Genomic DNA, 18,006 nt, shown 5'->3' on the forward strand with positions numbered 1-18,006 from the left:
TCAACATTTCGTGTGATATATCCTAGTCAGTTGCTCAAATACAAAATGCACGTTTTTTGTTAGAGTAATTGCTTACAAACGCATGCCTGCTATGCGACAATTACCTCAGAAAGTGGTTTATCATGGACTGTGAATCTGATGTTCTGTGCAAAGTTAATAATGCACTCGTGTCATTCGCATAAATTGCAAGATTATCTGTCTTTGAGGCAAAGCCAATTCATTGAAATGATTCGTAAATATTATTAGACTCAATTTCACGTCTTTGGCAACATTCTGCACTATTTAGAAATGTGGGGAGGTTGAAGAAACATTTTCAGACATTGCTCATTATCAAGAATAATGAGACCTCTCATATTCCTGTTATGCGTAATTTCCTTGCCAAATCGCATAATCGTTAGATTTAAATGCTTTTCATATATGATGAAATAAGTAGGTAGTGAACATGCTGTTCCCAACATTTTCAATTATGGCGTTCTAAGTGTTTAGCGTACATCCTCGCTGCACTTCTCTCAACAAAATCCTTAGTGAGTTAGAGAAACCTATTCTTGCCTAATGAAATGTTTTATGCACAAGAATGCTAAATTGGGCGAGTTGGTGCATTCGCATTTTAGGAAAACGTAGCGCAAAGAAGACAAGGACAAAAAGAGAAGGAAACACACACGAGCGCTTAAGCGCTCGTGTGTGTTTCCTTCTCTTTTTGTCCTTGTCTTCTTTGCGCTACGTTTTCCTAAAATGGAAATGTTTTATGGCGTCATGGACATCATAAAGTATTTTAGAAAATATGATAAGGTTTGGGATTTCCACACATGCAGATTCGTGTCCACCGAGACGATTTTCCGGAGATGGAATAAGGGGACACACTATGAAATTCACCACAGAAAGCGGCACACGAACGTGGTTAGGATTTTTATAGCATGACTTTTTTTACGGGGTTGGCACTGTAGCAATCAAGGAGCGAAAAATAACAAGAATATCATGGTTGGTGTCGGAGGGGTCCAGGCTGTGCTTTTGATGTCCGTGGTTCTTCAATGTGCACAAGCGCGCCAACTGCCGATATTCGATAGTATACATGTGTGCTTCAGACAGTGGAAGGCTCTCTAAAGAATTGGAGCAGTGGGGAAGAAAGGTTTCCATGGTGTGCGTAATCTCCCGAGGACAGAAAGAAAAATACATGGACGCACTTACGTTTGCTAACGTCCCAAAAATATAGAAGCATCGCGGCATCCGTGGCTGGTTTCGTTGTGGTTTCTGAACTTATTTGCTTAGTACAGTTGCTTAGTTGCCGTTAATTTGATAGTATTCAAAAGCCATCACATTATAGAGATTAGAGAAGCAATTTTCTTGTCAGCGTCTTACCAATCGTTTGAAGTCATAATTTATTTGACCAAACCAGTTTTCGCCAACATTTGACGATTTAAAATTTCGGGGTACAGGGGACCCAATTTTGGGTGTAGCCAATCCAGAATTTAGGTCCCCACAGAATTCGCCGCAATGAAACTATAGTCGACTCGAATGTTTGCCGTATAATGACGAGGAAACATTTCATTTATTCCACGTACTGAAGCATATGAGGGGGCGAGGGTGAAAAACTGCCTTGTGGCAGCTTGACAAGCTCACTCCCCCTGATAAATGAGTTCAAGGGCAGGGAGCACAAGAGTTGCGTCAAACATAAAACACAAGTGTGGCCCATACAAATTTGCATGTAACCTCGGAATAGGTCATACTCCAACTAGCCTATATGTCTATTCTGGCCCATTTCAAAAATTGCAAATTTTGGATTTAAGTTCGCTAAATCTTAATAAATGCCATCCAAATTTGAAGGTTAGATTTCATTTGGCAATATTCTAATTAGGTTGTCTATTGGATTGGCGACTATCTTGTTAATCACACGTGCAATGGATTATCAACACTTGTTCGCACCCTCGTATGACAGATACTGTCCACGCACTCTGCCGGGACACATTGCCGAAGCGTTCTGCCGACGCACTCTGGTCATGCCATTCATGACACAAATGCTTTCCCTTCAAAAGACGAGAGGGGAGAGTCATTTTTGACTAGCTGTGTTATAGGTGTGCTTTGCGTAAGACAGTACCTGCGCCTAGTAATTGTGCGGTATGAACACACATTCAAACATATTGAGAGTAGTACAGTTGTTGAACCCTTAGTCATAATACTGGTGAAGAGTATGAGTTGCAGTAAAGCAATTAAATATCTGGCATTGCTCAAAGGGTCTCGGTGTTGTCGGAAACACAAAGCTGCTGTCAACTTGCAGTTCTTTCTGTTCGCTATAACGAAAAACCAGATGATGTAGGATGAACAAAGCAGTATCTTGTGTTGGAGCTCATTGAGCAGCCGGCATTCCCGAAACGGGTGAGATGGCCAATGTCGATGATGACATGGTGGTTGCTCGTTGATGTTGATGGAAGCAGGGCATAAAAACCAATAATGAAGACGCCAGTGGGGCAGCTGAAATAAAGCGAATGGCTCTTGCGAAGCTGGCAAGCCATACACGTGCCGCAAATGTCTAACCAGCAGTATCAAAGACACAATCAAGCGGACATTTTCAGCACACTTGGGTAACTGATTTGCACATCATTGTAAACAGAGCCTTTGATGAAGCACGGAAACGGTGGTCGATGGACATAGGCAGATGTCTGCCCACAGAAAAGGTGTTTACGGTGGTATAAACGTCCATCAGTAATGGAAGAATGGTGGGCTTGAGGACGATGTGACCGAGACAGATGTGCAGACGGCGTAGACAAAAAGGTTTGCGCTGAGAAAATTCAATGATCCTTAAGCTGATCAGAAAGCACATCGGTTGGGCCAAGTGCTTAAATATTGTGCGAGCACAGGAAGCCAGAGCACGAGCCTTTTTATAGCGGTCAACAGAAAATGTTGCATCGGTGCTTGTGGCCACGCGGTATATGACGTGAATATAGTACTTCTGTAGAAACAAAGCCCAGCGGTCTATAAGGAGACTGATCTTTCAGTGAGGACCGTAAGTAGGATGCGTTTCTTTGAAAAGAAATACAAGAAATACTCGCGGAATGAAAACTGTGTGCTAGGTGCCCCAGCTCGCCCGCTCTTAATACAATATTTAACGCAACCTAATTGTTAACGGGGAAGTGTAAGTGAACAGTGTCACAGAAAATATGGTTTTGGCGTTGTTTCCTTCCATTGTTGCATTGTCGTAACGTGGTAATGAGTTCCACCGTGCAACGCGCACAGGAAAGCCCTCGAATGTACTGCGCCATGACAGTAAAGATGGCACGTGAGGTTTATAAACAGCGTGCGGCAGTCACGGGGTAACCTGCTGCGCTGCCGCAGTTCGGATTGCGCTCAAGCAATATAAAACGTGCTTATAGTGTATGGTTTGCCGCACAATTTTATGCTTGTGATTAGAAACAAAATCCGCGTAATAAACAGGCTGTGTTAAAGGCTGAAAGACGCCTACATTTAAAGCTAAGCTTGAGTGTCCCCTCAATTTTTTTATGCAGCTACATCTGAGCGCCCCGAATAAAGGAAACGAATGCGTACAGAAACAAGAACAAATATCTTAAGTACACTCCGCGGTTTAAGGAAGGTGAACGACCATTCTTTAAATATATGCATTTTGTGGCGTTGAGATGTCCTTACCTGCTTTTTCATTAAGTGTGTGGCCATATCGAAAACGTAAATAATATTTATTTGATAACCTGGCAAGCTGAAATCTATTAGTTTACTCTTTAAATATAGATACTTGAAACTGAAACGGGGTTTTTAGCCAGCCGAAAATAAAATCAAAGAATACTGTTTAATAGGACAAGAAATACTAAGCATCTGTCACACATGTTACATGGAAAGCCGGTCTGCGCCATGAGGGAAGCGATGGGAGCGAAGTTAAAAGTAGAACGAAATTAATAGGTGCCGTATTAGAGCGCTAGGGAGTAAGTTAAACAACCTGGGGATCTTTAGCGTGCGCTTTATTCTCAGAGCGAACGGTAGCGTTGCGTTTCGCTGCCACTGAAAAGCAGCCACCTGTGCTCGATTTCAAACCCGGGTAATCAATCCTTTTCAGTATCCTAGCGCCTTAATCACTAACTATCATAGCGCGGATAACAAGTATTACACATACTTTATTTCTCTGTTTGAAAGTACCGGTTATATTACCTCTGTGACTCAAAACGTTTGTCCACCGTGTACGCTTTTATTCAGTGCTCGTCACTCAGATAAATCACTGCCTCGGGACTTGATCTGGCCACCTCAGAATGTATTGCTCGCTACTGGTCGCTCCATCCAAAAGAAGAAAGAAGCCGCTTTACTTTATGGCACGCAGTAATATACAGTGACCCATCGCATCGAACAGCGCGAGAAAACTTGGCCACAGAGGAAAAGGTGATAAAGGACGAGCGCTGACTGTCAACTAACTTTATTTGCAGTGGTAGTTATGCCCACGATCGAAAGAAATCACACAAAACGAAAAACATGATTTATCGACACTCCAAAATGCAATACAGGACGTTTTAATGTCGGTTAAGAAAATGTGTTTGCTGATTCACATGTCTCAATGTTTTGTGATATGAGATGAACCAACCTTTGCGTCCTCTTATCGAAATGCCGATACAATACTCCTGTAGTTCCAATAATGTTGAGCACTCCTTGACGCGAGGCTATGAGCTTTGCTACTGGCGTTGTTTCCGTGCTCTTGAAGGGATACGATGAGGTGTGGTCCTGTCTGGCCTATAAAATTGGCGCCATAGGAAAGGACAGACTAGTAGCCGATGCATTTGGTGCATTCAACATAGGCCTCTTCATGGCTTGTAGTTTAGCCGCTACGACAATCACGATTCGCATATTCTACCTTGCGATACACGGATGGGCATATGGGTGCCAAATTCATCGGAGCAGAGAGAAACACATCTACATAATATCCCTTAGCCATATTCTTCAGACCATTTGGGAGGCTCTCAATATATGGGATAATTGCGAATTTCCTCTTAATACAGTTGGTTTGCCGGAAACGATTTGCCTGTGTTAATTTCACTTCTTTCATCCTTCCTACGAGATGCGTGCTAACAGTTGTTGTGAGTAGCGTGCTTCCTTTAGTCTGCTGTCCTGAGTCAGAAGCTGCTACTCATCAAGGGAAAACATGTCTTCTGCAAGGCAAAATTTAGCTATATAGCTCCTAATTATCTTGGCATGCCCTGAGTTAAAACTGTGCATCAACTTGGTGGACCTTTTTGGGATTTGAAACCTAGGAGTGAAATTAAAACTTTGCTACCACTCACTGGGGGGCTGCTTAATACCGCAAATGATCTTCAGCCGAACGCCCATCGGTGGTGCGCTCAAATGTATAAAATATTAGAAATACGTCATTACGGCGACATTATGATTGTGACACTATGGTTGGCGGTAGAGAGACATGAGTGATCGTTAACGAATAATTGGGCTCGTACGCATAAAAAGCTTTTCAAATTCTACTCCGTTTAATTATATAGTCGCATCATCGGCATTTGTGGGCCCAAAATGGTACAATTCGTTTTTCAAGGGTGTGCGCATCTGGCGAACCACTGGTCGTAGACTCATGCGGTGGTATCAAACGATTCGTATCTGTGAGACGATGAATAATAGCTTAGAATTTTGCATTTCAACGCCTAAAGGCGGTGGCTGAATTTTTTTATCCTTTAAAAGAAGAAAATAAAGTCTCCTTTCAAGGGGTGTGATGTTGCCTTACGAGTGAATGGCAATGCTATTCCACCCTTAGACAGTATTAAAAACATAATGCTGCGCATACAAGCTAATGGAAAAATCACTGATACAGTCATGAGACTTGAGGTGAGTACCAGTTAGACGTACTGGGTATTCAAGTGCATCTTCAACAAACATGCGGAAATAGCGGTCAATCTTTTCACATCGGTTCAGGCTTTTGTCATAAGCCGTGAGCTATAGGTTGCGCTTTAACTTAAACTTAGCAAAATACAAAAAAGAAAACAACAAAATTCAAATCATAATCAGACATTGATTAAATTAACACTACTTATTCCCACAAACACCGCGATGTTAACGCTACTTAAAGTAGGTATTTACAACATTCTGAATAAGCTTGTAAAAGCGGCATCAACATCCGAGACATCTAATTAGGAAAACGAAGGATACTTATTGAGCGCTTGTGGTTCGAACACTGCTAGCGTTCATCAGTTCAGTTCAGTCGTTCAGTCGTGTCCGACTCTTCATGACCCTATGAACTATTTCACGCCACACTTTCCGGTCTCTCACTATCTTCCTAACAATACATACCTTCATCTGCAGTGCCTCCAGGATGCCATCTAACCATCGCGTTCGCTGCCTGCCCCTTCTCCGGCGACCGTCAACCTTCCCAACATCAAATCTTTCTCCAGCGACTCCTCTCTTCTCATCAGATGACCAAAGTAGCTGAGCTTTAACTTTAGAATTTGACCCTCCAATGAGCAGTCAGGGTTTATGGTCGACAATATCGACTGATTTGATCTTCTGGCAGTCCAAGGAATTCTCAAGAGTCTTCGCCAGCACCACAATTCAAACGAGTCAATTCTTCGGCGGTCAGCCGTTTTCACAGTCCAACTCTCGCATTCATACATCACAACTGGAAAGTCCATAGCACGAGTTATACGGATCTTGGTTGGCAGACTAATGTCTCTGCTCTTTACTAGGCGGTCAAGGCTAACCATTGCTCTCTTTCCCAGAAGCAGGCGTCTCCTAATTTCATGGCTGCAGTCTCCTTCCGAGGTAATCTTGGAGCCCAAGAAGAGAAAATTTGTCACAGCTTCCACTTCTTGTCCATTGATGCTCCAGGACTTGATAGGGCAAGACGCCATGATCTTTGTTTTTTTTAATGTTCAGTTTATGCCTAAACTTCTCACTCTCTTCTTGTACGCGCATCAGGAGTCTTTTGAGTTCCACTTCACTTTCTGCCATTAAAGTGGTATCATCCGCATATCTAAGGTTGTTGATACGTTTTCCAGCAATCTTCACTCCAGCTGAAGACTCGTCCAGACCGGCCTTCCTCATGATGCACTCTGCATATAGGTTAAATAGGCAGGGCGACAGTATGCAGCCTTGCCTCACTCCTTTCTCAATCGGAAACCTATCAGTAAGACCATGCCCAGTTCTGACTGTGGCCTCCTGTCCTTCATACAGGTTCCTGAAGAGACAGATGAGGTGAATTGATACTCCCATCTCTTGGAGAGCTTGCCACAATCTGCTGTGATCTACGCAGTCAAACGCTTTCGTATAATCAATAAAGCAGAAATAGATGGGTTTCTGGAACTCTCTTGCTTTTTCCATGATCCAGCGGAGGTTGGCAATTATGTCTCTAGTTCCTCTGCCCTTGCGAAACCCAGCTTGCACTCCCCGGAAGCTCCCGATCCACATACTGCTGCAGCCTACCTTGGAGGATTTTCAACATCACCTTGCTAGCATGCGAAATAATCGCGATCGTGCGGTAGTTGGAACAATCTTTGGCACTGCCTTTCTTTGGAATGGGGATGTAAACTGACCTCCTCCAATCCTGTGGCCACTGCAGGGTTGTCCAAATCTTCTGACATAATGTATGCAGAATGTTAACAGCGTCATGGCTGAGGTTTTGAAGCAACTCAGCTGGAATGCCATCAGTTCCGCTGGCTTTCTTCTTAGCAAGGCTGGCTAAGGTCCATTCAACTTCACTCTTCAGGATGCCCGACTCGAGATCAGTAATCACAACCCTCTTATGTTGGGTTTGCACATTCGGGTTCTTCTTGTACAGTTCTTCTGTGTATTCCTGCCACCTCTTCTTTATCTCTGAGGCTTCAGTGAGGTCCTTGCCTCGTTTGTGCTTTATCACGCCCAGCTTAGTACAGAAGCTTCCTTTGATATCTTTGATTGCCTTATACAGAGCTCTTGTGTTCCCTAATTGGCTGTTGTCCTCAACTTCTTGGCACTGTATGTTCAGGAAGGCCTTCTTATCTCTCCTTGCTATTTTCTGAAAATCCGCATTGAGAACCTTGTATCTTTCTCTTTCCCCCATAACTTTTGCCATCCTCCTTTCCTCAGCTATTTGCAAAGCCTCTTCAGATAACCGGTTTGCTTTCTTGTATTTCTTTTGCTTTGGAACTACCTTAGTAGCAACTTCTTGTATTATATCACGAACATCAGTCCACATCTCTTTAGCTCTCTGTCTTCTAGATCTAATTCTTGAAATCGATTCCTCACTTCCACAGCATATTCTAATGGAATTTCATCCAGATCATACCGGAAAGGCCTTCTAGTTTTCTGCTTATTCCTCAATCGAAGCTTAATTTTGGCAACAAGAACCTGATGATCGGTGCCACAATCGGCCCCAGGCCTTGTTTTTACTGCTTGTATAGCGCTTCTCCATCTCTGCCGGCAAAGAATATAATCGATCTGATTCCTGTACAGACCGTCCGGTGAAGTCCATGTGTACAGGCGCCTCTTGTGCTGTTGAAAATGAATATTGGCTATGGTCAGGTTGTTTTCTTGACAAAACTCTACTAGCCTCTGTCCAGCTTCATTTGGCTCGCCAAGACCGAACTTGCCTATAATTCCGGATATTTCTTCACTCCCGACCTTAGCATTCCAGTCTCCTATGAGAAAAACGACGTCTGATGATGGGGTGCGGTATAAAAGGCATTGTAGGTCCGCATAAAATCTCTCAACGTCATCTTCTTCAGCAGTAGGGGTCGGTGCAAAGACTTGGATAACTGTTATGTGTAAAGGGTGACCTTGGATCCGAAGTGAAATCATTCGGTCGTTTTTGGGGTTGTACCCTAGCACTGCTTTGCCCATTCTTTTGTTTACTATGAGAGCGACCCCATTCCTTCTCTGGGATTCGTGCCCAAAATCAAGGCATAATGGTCGCCGAAGTTAAATTCTCCCATTCCGGTCCACTTGAGCTCGCTGATACCCAAGATATCAATGTTCAATCTGTCCATTTCTCGCTTGACGACATCCAGTTTACCTTGCGTCATAGATCTCACATTCCATGTTGCTATGTGATATATCTCCTTGCAACATCGGACTTTCCGGTCGCTTCCCGCCACATCCACAACTGAGCGTCCTTTTTTCTTAGCCCAGCCGCTTCATTCGTCCTGGAGCTACTAGGAATCGCCCTTTGTTCATCCCCAGTAACTTGTGGGACGCCTTCCAACCTGGGGCGCTCATCTTCCGGCGCCATATCATTATTGGTATTGTGACTGGCCAAGGGTTTTCTTGGCAGGAAATACTGGAGTGGGTTGCCATTACCTTCTCCAGTGAATCACATTTTGTCAGAACTCTCTGCCGTGACCTGTCTATCTTGGGTGGCCCTGCACAGCAGAGCTCACGACTTCATCGAGTTTCGCAAGCCCCTCCGCCACGACAAGGCAGTGATCCATGAAGGGGGCTAGCGTTGATAGCGGACAGGTAATTTACCTGGTGCAACTAAGGATAGACAAAAAAATTGCACCTCTGACAGGTAACATGAATCCGCTATTTAATTACGGCAGACGCAAAAAATAGGGCTGTGGCCTTATAGGACAGATTTCAAGTTAGATTGGTGACCTGAAAGCCGACACTGCCAAATACTATAAGAAGGCGGCACACGCAACTCTAGTGCTTCATAATTGTTGTAATCCTGTCTCGTACTGTACCATTAATATAATAAGTGCAGCGAAGGCAGATCTATTTGCCATTGCTCCAGCTTAACACAAAACTATACATGTGTGATAGCGGCCCTATGGCAGCCATTAGAAATTATCATATGAACATAATCTTTGGTGCATTCACGAAAATCTCAAAAGAAGGGCAAGAGCGAACAGAGCAAATTGCGCTGATCTCGTTCCCGGCTCATCTTTGCCCGTTGGGAGAATGCGCATGCGATCGACCGAAGGTTCACTTACCGGTCGGGTCGTGAACTCACATTTCACGAAATCATTTCTTATTACAAGCGTGGTCTTGAAATACATCGAGCAGCGCACATAAATCTAGCCGAACAGACGAAATCACGTGGAGGAAATCGAGGTTGGTGAAAAAATTGCGCCGAATCATATCGACCACATGAAAGGAACAAGACAAGATACAGGTTATTTATCAACTCAAATATGCATTATCTACCCAAAAAGATGTGTTAATGAAGGAAAATTTACATTCGGCGTTTCCCAAATCCTCATCTGTAGAGTAAATGGAACTCAGAAGTGTTTAATTCATATGGTCGGAACCTGCCCATCATATACCGACCAGAATAACACCGTAGATATCTGGGAGAGTTTACTACCCAACCTTGAAGCAGAAGAGCACCGTAGAAGAACGGAAATGTGAGCTAGTTGGTGCATTGCAAAATCAAAAACCAGCGCCGCTTCTTGAGACAAACCGAGGAAGAGGAAGGCGATTGTCCGTTATTTTCTTCCTGTGCCTTCACGTTTTACGATTACAAACACAGCTTTATATGCAAAAGCGTCGCTGATTGCACTGCCAATTCGTGGTGTCAGGACCGTGCACACCCTTTGAAGAGGGTGGCGTTACAAGTGATGAAGTATATGCGCTTAATCATGCCCGCAAAAAAAAAAAACTAAGAAATTCGGATGCGGCAGTAAAAGCCAGCGTGCGTGTCGTCCTTCCCGCTAGGAATGCTAAGTACGTTGGGAAGCGCTGCATTTAAACCTATTGAATAATAATGTACATAAACATAAAAAAGTCGATGAGAACAACCTGGAGCAATGTGGAAGCAGAGGTGAGTGTTGTAATCATTATGTGTACACAACGGCGCATCCTTAATGAAAAAGAAAATGACAAGATCATGTCCTGCCGACCCCCTGCTTAACAAAAGGACAGATCCTTCTTCACGGCTAAGAGCAAAGTTCTAAGTATGGATTGCAGCAGCGGATAGCGGCAAGAAATAAAGATTAGAAGATTTCGCTTCATTACTCCCTTGATATCAAACATAGCCTAGATTTTCCAAGACAGACAGGGAATGGGGAACGTAAACTTGAGAAATAAACGGCGTGTGCCTTTATCGCGTGTAAACGACTTGCGGCACACCGTATGCATATTTACTGGCGCGCACGGCACCGCTGTCGCCCCGTCACAAATCTCCGCGTACTTTTATTTTATGAGTCAGCGTATCATTTTGTACGCCGAAGTGTGGGCGTAACGGTTCCTCACTAAGTCTGCGGCGGCAAATCGGTGTCCAAGCCCAAACTTCATCTGGCTTGTACGTTACGTCCCACCATCTTAAGTTGTAGCGACGGTTGTCCGTAGGCGCTGCCGGGGACGTCCTCGGGCTTCCTCTGCGTGGGGTGGCGACGTCGGGGCTGGCCTAATCGGCCAGATGCAGAAAGATTGCAACAGAAGTGGTCATAGGCTCCATGCCACGCACAAGTTGGAACGGCCTCATCATGCTTTTCTCCTGTACAGAGGACTTCCGACTTCTGCTCTTTCCTGACCCACTACCCGCAATCCCTATTTTCCCCAATACAGTTTATCAATCAAATCAATCCTCTAAGCTCATGTTGGGATAGATAAGTACCATGTCTTCTGCTGGACGTCTATGTGCTTGGCAAACGTGCATGCGATAGTTTTGTTCAGACTTTCTGCAAGTTTATTTGTCTGTAGATGTCATGCAGATGGCTTCTGATGGTTTGTCTGGCTGTAGTTCAAGATAGGTTGCGTGAATTCTGCCGTAAACGCTGTTCACCGTTCCGCAATGAGTACTTCGAAGGCGCCGTGTCGTAGATGAATTCGGCGAAAACATTAGGAAATCTGGACCGGTTCCATTCGCCAGGGCTTTTCTTCAGCGCAATATTTACGGAAGTCAGTTTTAATAATAATGAGAGACGAGGTGAATATTCTGATCAATCTAAATGCTTTGTGAAGGACGGCTTGGAGTTCACTAGTCGTGCTAGTTGAACAGGGGCACCATACGTCACTCAGGACTAAAGGATGTTTTAACGTAATGTGCAAAGTCAGTGGCTAAAAATGGACTATAATAGTTCTCCTGGATTCAACATTACGTGCCTGTAAACCCGAGATGCCCTGATGTTAGCTCACCACGGCAAAACTACAGGATTTGTTATCTGAGAACTTTGGGATAACCAGAATGTATGTGGCCCTTTTAGATGCAAAGGTGTTTATAAGGACGTTGGTTCACAACTCGAGGGAGAATAACTGAAGTTTGAACACTGCAAGAGATAAATGGTGTGGAAAACCAGTTTCCTCCCCTGTTGCCGCGGCCGATTACTACCACTCCGGCGAGTGTCCTGGCAGCGCCGGCTGGGAGAGGAGGCAAATACTTCCTTTTGGGGGAAGGAGAACCAACGATGGATGCGCCACCAAGACGTCTACGCCGGTTCCCGCGAGAAGACGAGATGGAGCTTCTGGGGCCATTCGGCAACGCGAGCTGTCGCCTCCCGCCGCCTCTCCCGGGAAATTCCGTGGGATAGCGGGCACGGAGCATGAAGCGCACACGGGAGGACCCGTCGTGCACAACCGCTCGTCCTCTGGTCCCCAACGGTGAAGCGACCGGTAATTACTGCACGCTCTCGCCGCCTCCCGCGGCAAACGCCGTGCTATGGCTTTGCCCGCAGAATGCGCCGCGCCCGGGAGATCCCGGCCGCCATATTCACGCCGAGTGCAAATGTCTGCCGCCGAAGTCGTACCCCCATTCACCAGCCGGTGAGTCAAAAGCCCTTCTTACGTAGCCTTGCCCTTCATAGAAAAACCTTGTTGACGTATAGCTAGCCGGCATGCTCTGTATGATTTACGATAGCATTCGAGTATTAACGACGTGTCGTCCCCGTCATTCGTTCCCTTTGTTCCCTCCGCGGGTCGCTAGCGAGAATGCTGCATCCGCGGAGTGGCGACGGGGCGAAATTCCGTCCCCTCATACCACAACATTGGGTCTTGCCTTCAAAGTAATCAACTTGATATTTCAACTGAGGTTCCGAGATCTGGCACTTTGTGAAACAGCTGTGCTGACACTGTTGTTTCCTTCATATTGTTACGGATGATCAAGGAAAAAGAAGCGGACAGTGGCGCGGACAGGAGCGCTTGCGCTAGACGCGACAATTCATTCAACGTCATCTCACTGTCATCGACTATCTCTCTGTCGCCTGTTCTCCTGTTTTCATTGGCTCGCCGCTTCGTAACATTTGGTTGGAGATGATGGGTACTTCATTATCACCCCCTCATCCTGGTCCGGAGCTTCGATGCCCTACGACTTCTTGCGCCGTCGGCTGAAGTTCGGGAGGCATAGCACGGCAGTTCCCCAGCCTGCCGGACCCAGCAAGATCTTGCCGTTCTTCCACCCCGTCCCCCCGCCTCGAACACAAAACACGAAGAAAGGGGAGACAGACCCGAAGCGCCACCCAGTCGGAAAAAACTACAGAACATTTTCTGATGTTACGACAGAATTTCTGTGCGGTTTTTGACGGGAAATCTGTTGTGACAACAGAGCATGCTGTAGTGACATCAGAAATTTCTGTAGTTACAACAGAAAAGAGCCACAGAACTACAGACAAGAGAAATACACTACAGAAAAACTACAGAACTACAGAAAAGTACTACAGAACTACAGAAAAATCTGATGGTAACGACAGAACTACAGGATATTTTGTCGTATTTTTGGCGCAGTTCTGTAGTTTTTTTCGACTGGGCACACATGACCACAAGACACTAGAACAGACCCGAACGGTCATATGTGACCCCACTGACCAGACGTGCCGACCAAAGATCCCACGACCTAAGACACTGCTATACTTCAAGACACCTCCCCCCCCCCACCTATACAATGCGTTGCGTGCCTTGGCCTACGCCATCGAGTCGTGGTAACGTGTGACCCGAGAGTGTCTTGGGCTAAAGTTCATCGGGAATCATCGTGCCGGCAAGCCGTTGTATTCTTTCTTCTTTCTCGTCTTTCTCAGGAATCCAGACACGCCCATCAACATGGCATTGAATCATCAACATTGGCAAACGTTCTCGTCCACGATCGGGACGATCGCTCGCTGGCCCCGGGTCATGTTACGGACAATCAAGTAAAAAGAAGCGGGAAGTGGCGCGGACAGGAGCGCTCGTGCTAGGCCCGGCAACAATTCGTTAAACGTCATCTCACTGTCACCGACCATCTCTCTGTCCTCTGTGCTCCTGTTTTCATTAGCTTGCCGCTTCATAACCATATTAATGGCGGATCCTGTACCAAGAGCAGGTCGTTGCCGTTTTGTTATGCGACGCTTTGACGGGGTCTCGTGATAAACAATCTACATTTCAGTGCATGGGAACAGAGATATAGACCGCAATGATGAGAAATTTGAAGGCGCAGGTCTATCGAGCGAAGCAGCCGGAGTGATATTTTAAGTTGGCGAGCAAGCACAGAGTGTAGTGATCGCTCCAACCTTGAATGGTCATTAATACATGTTAGTGCGAACTTTTGACGCAGCCCAGATAATGACAAGATAATTTTTTTTTCTCCTCGAAGAGTTGACATCAGTTTCCGAGACTCCACGGCTAGCGTATGCTGTTTTTCAGTCCCTCAATTACATAGCCATATTGACACAGCCATATTGCTGCGTTGCCTAGGCAACGCAGCGTGCATCTGGATAAAATTCTGCTTCGACGGTGCCTTCAAAGTGCCCGAGGAAGGAGGAAACGAGAGTTGCGTAAGTACCGTAATGACTGCGCTTGCGGCGTTCCCATTCCAACATAATGCAGCCTTTTTAAGTTCCAGAGAAAGAAGACTACTAAAATGAAGCGCCCTGGTTCGAACCCGACCACTCGTGGCTGAATTTAAAAGCAGGTGAAACAAAAAGTCGTATGCGTGTGTGTGCTGTGAAATGACAGGGCACTTTAAAGATTCCTACGTTGCCGAAATTAGTCCGTACTACTTTAATACGCCACAACTTTCCTTTTACCTGCCTTCTCTTAAGGTATGGTTTTGGTGTCCACGGAACAGTAGGGAAGCGATTTAACCTTCCGTTTCCTGTAATCCAATTTGTTAAAATGATTATGTTATTCACAAAATATTACAAATCAGAACGCTTTTAAGCCGGTACATTCATTTTGATGGTATCTATCCAAATAGTCACTAGACATTTTCGCTTCATTTTACGTCGGGCTCAAACGAGGGGAACACAGAATCTAATGAATTAGCTCAAGCACGTTTTCTGCTTGGAAAATATACTTGCCTTGTGGTGACACTGGTTGAAAACACGTCAAGCACGCTGCAGTCACTATGTATGAACGCAGTCGCGCCATGAAGAGAAATTTGATGTAAAATGTCTCCGTACAACAAAATCAATATTGTAAGTGTGCCACAATGTGACATTTTATACTAACGAATTCCGATCATATATCAAGTAGATTAAAAAGCACCCTGACGGTGACGTTTATATTGGCGCTTCGTGGGTGTATGTTTTTGAGAATATATAAGCCGCGTTTTTGCGGAAGAAAGCGCAATAACTAAACGCAATATGACAGTCACTGAAAGCTAGCAAATATATATCTCTCGTCTTATAATGCTACTGTTTACAAAACAGAGATTGCCAATACAAATCGATTTTGCTCAATATGTAAATATCAGCCTTTCTAGCAGCAAAACGTAGAACTTGCTCAGTTACCAAAAAAGCATATCTATCTACATGGTGCCTTGCAGTTTGCTTTCATGCGCCTTTACAATTCAGTTTTGGAGAACGCGTCACAAAAGCAAGATTTGTACGAGCGCAGAGGCTTTGCCCTTTTCCGCCTTCTTGCATGCCATCAGCTTTCGAATAATAAACATCTATCTCGCTTAATGCGTTGCAAAAAAGAGAAAATATTTTGCTAAATGTCAGCAGCTGCCTGCAGCTTCGAAAGCACGTAGCAAGTGTGCTGTTCAATATTCTAGCTTGTCGCATATTTTTCACAAGAGGGAAAAATGGATTTCTCGTCTCGAAGATTCGCACTGCGAAATAAATATAGCGAGTTAAAGAAACAGGCCTCTCTGTGTGATTCTCAAATGCATGCTTGTTTATTTATTTATGTATTATACCTCAAAGGTCCCTTGCCGTTATATTACATGAGGGGTGTGCAAACATGGCAAAATATATTTATGAGGGAATGCTTGAAAGGTGAGCTTCGATTGAAGTCTTGAAGCGTGGCAGGTGACTCATGGTGGCAATATGGTCAGGTAGGTGATTCCAATCATTGGCAGTGCGAACGAAAAATGCGTTTTGGTATGTGACAGTGCGCGTACGCGGGAGATATACAGTGTGGGGGGGGGGGGGGGAGGTGTATTTCGGGAATAGCGGTAGGGTGGTCTGATTACATCGTTGGCAGGAGGCAATCAGTGATAAAATCTATAAAAAAGAATGAGACCGGCAGTTTTGCGACAAGATGACAGGGGGGTATGGCTAAGCTGTGCTTATAATGCTGTAATACTGCTGCTGTAAGAACAATCCGATAAAATAAATATAGCGGCGCGGTTCTGAATGGACTCGAGGATTGTTATTAGGTTACTGTGATGAGGGTCGAAAATAGCGCTAGCATATTCTAGTTTCGAACGAATTAGGGTCTTGCAAGCAAGTAATTTAAGAAAATGTGCACGTGCCAGATTACGACGTCAATAGCCAAGCTACCGGTTAGCAGAGTTAATGATGCTGTTAACATGACGTGTCTAGGTTAAATCATTAGAGATATTGACACCTAAACACTTGCAGGAGTCAGAAATGGCAACAGGGTTGTTGTTCATGTAATAAGTAGAAGCGACATAGTTACGGCGGCGGTGGAATGATAGCTGGAAAGTCTTAGTTACATTAAGCGTCATGATCGAATGGTCACACCATGCTACCACTTTGCTAATATCTTCTTGTGGGCCTGAAGTATCTGCGTGATTTGTTATTGGTCGGTATATGGCACAGTCATCAGCGAATAGGCGAATTTCGGACGAGATGTTATAAGGTAGGTCATTGATATATATTAGGGAGAGGAGAGGCCCAAGGACAGATCCTTGGGGTACTCCAGAGAGGACGGGAGACATCGGAGAAGAATGAAAGTTTGCGTACACAAATTGTTTTCGATTAGCCAGGAAACCGCGAATCCATTCCACCACGGGCGGATAGAGATTAAGATTAGAACGTTTACGCATTAGGCGCTTATGAGGAACCTTATTAAATGCCTTTTCAAAACCCAATAACAAGGCGTCAACAGGAATGGGCTTGGGGAGCGGGAATTTAGACGGTGCATCACTAGGTTGAGTGAGCTCAACTTGAGCACCAGAGCTGTACCGGATAACATGATGCAACGACAGACAATCGTGGCCGATGATGATTAGGATGATGAAAACGCTTATTGAAAGCCAAATTGGCTTAGATTAAGGGAAGGCTGATCGGGTCCCTAGTCCGGGACACCGTTGGTAACAGCCGCTGTCCGTGCTCTTTCGACGACGGCTCACTGTTCCTCGACGTCCTAGCTGGACAGGGCTATCACCCAGCCTTCCCACGTTGCCTGATTTGTTATGTCAATACTGGTATTTTGTTAACAAGCCCATACCATATGGTATAAGTTTGACTACTGGCCAGAAAACGTGCACAGCACCAAAAAGGACTCAGGCTCAATGGCGTGAAGTGTGGCTGGATTACTAAATTAGCACCTTGAAAGGCAGACATTCCCGAAGCCCGCTAAGGGTCTTAGTAAGTCAGAAGAGTGTCACCTTCGAAGGTTACAAACTAAGTCATTTAAAAATTTCGGTCGAGAATGACGTAATGATAACACGTTGGGTGGATGACGAATTCGATTATGCACCAGGACTTTTTGACGTGTTAGTTGGTACATGATCTTGATTTTTATAGCGCTGAAGAAATACCACAGGAAGAAAGACACTTTTGTGGCGCTTCTGGCCTATGTGTCTTTCTGTGGTGTTTCTTCAGCGCTATAAAAATCAAGTTTAAGCACAAGGCACCAGTAATGATGACGCGAGCAGTGCAGATAGTTGGCGGCTGTATACTGCGGATGAGTGCCGTAGGAAGCAATAGTCCCGTGAGAGGCGTACTC

At 44.9% G+C, this 18,006-nt stretch overlaps 1 protein-coding gene across 4 annotated transcripts in view; it reads right to left on the bottom strand.

The window, feature by feature from the left end:
* LOC146174923 (A disintegrin and metalloproteinase with thrombospondin motifs 5-like) overlaps positions 1–15,279 on the bottom strand; it is a 163,405-nt gene extending 148,126 nt beyond the window's left edge. For all 4 annotated transcript variants that reach the window (XM_084584147.1, XM_084584146.1, XM_084584148.1 and 1 more), the window contains exon 1: positions 15,165–15,279. In XM_084584147.1, coding sequence (XP_084440273.1) covers positions 15,165–15,234 — 70 coding nt within the window. In that variant the 5' untranslated portion in view covers positions 15,235–15,279. The remainder of the gene's footprint in view (positions 1–15,164) is intronic.
* Positions 15,280–18,006: the final 2,727 nt, after the last annotated feature.

This window comes from Amblyomma maculatum, chromosome 11 (assembly GCF_055883805.1).
Source record: "Amblyomma maculatum isolate TAMU_Amacu chromosome 11, ASM5588380v1, whole genome shotgun sequence".
Lineage (NCBI taxonomy): Eukaryota > Metazoa > Arthropoda > Arachnida > Ixodida > Ixodidae > Amblyomma > Amblyomma maculatum.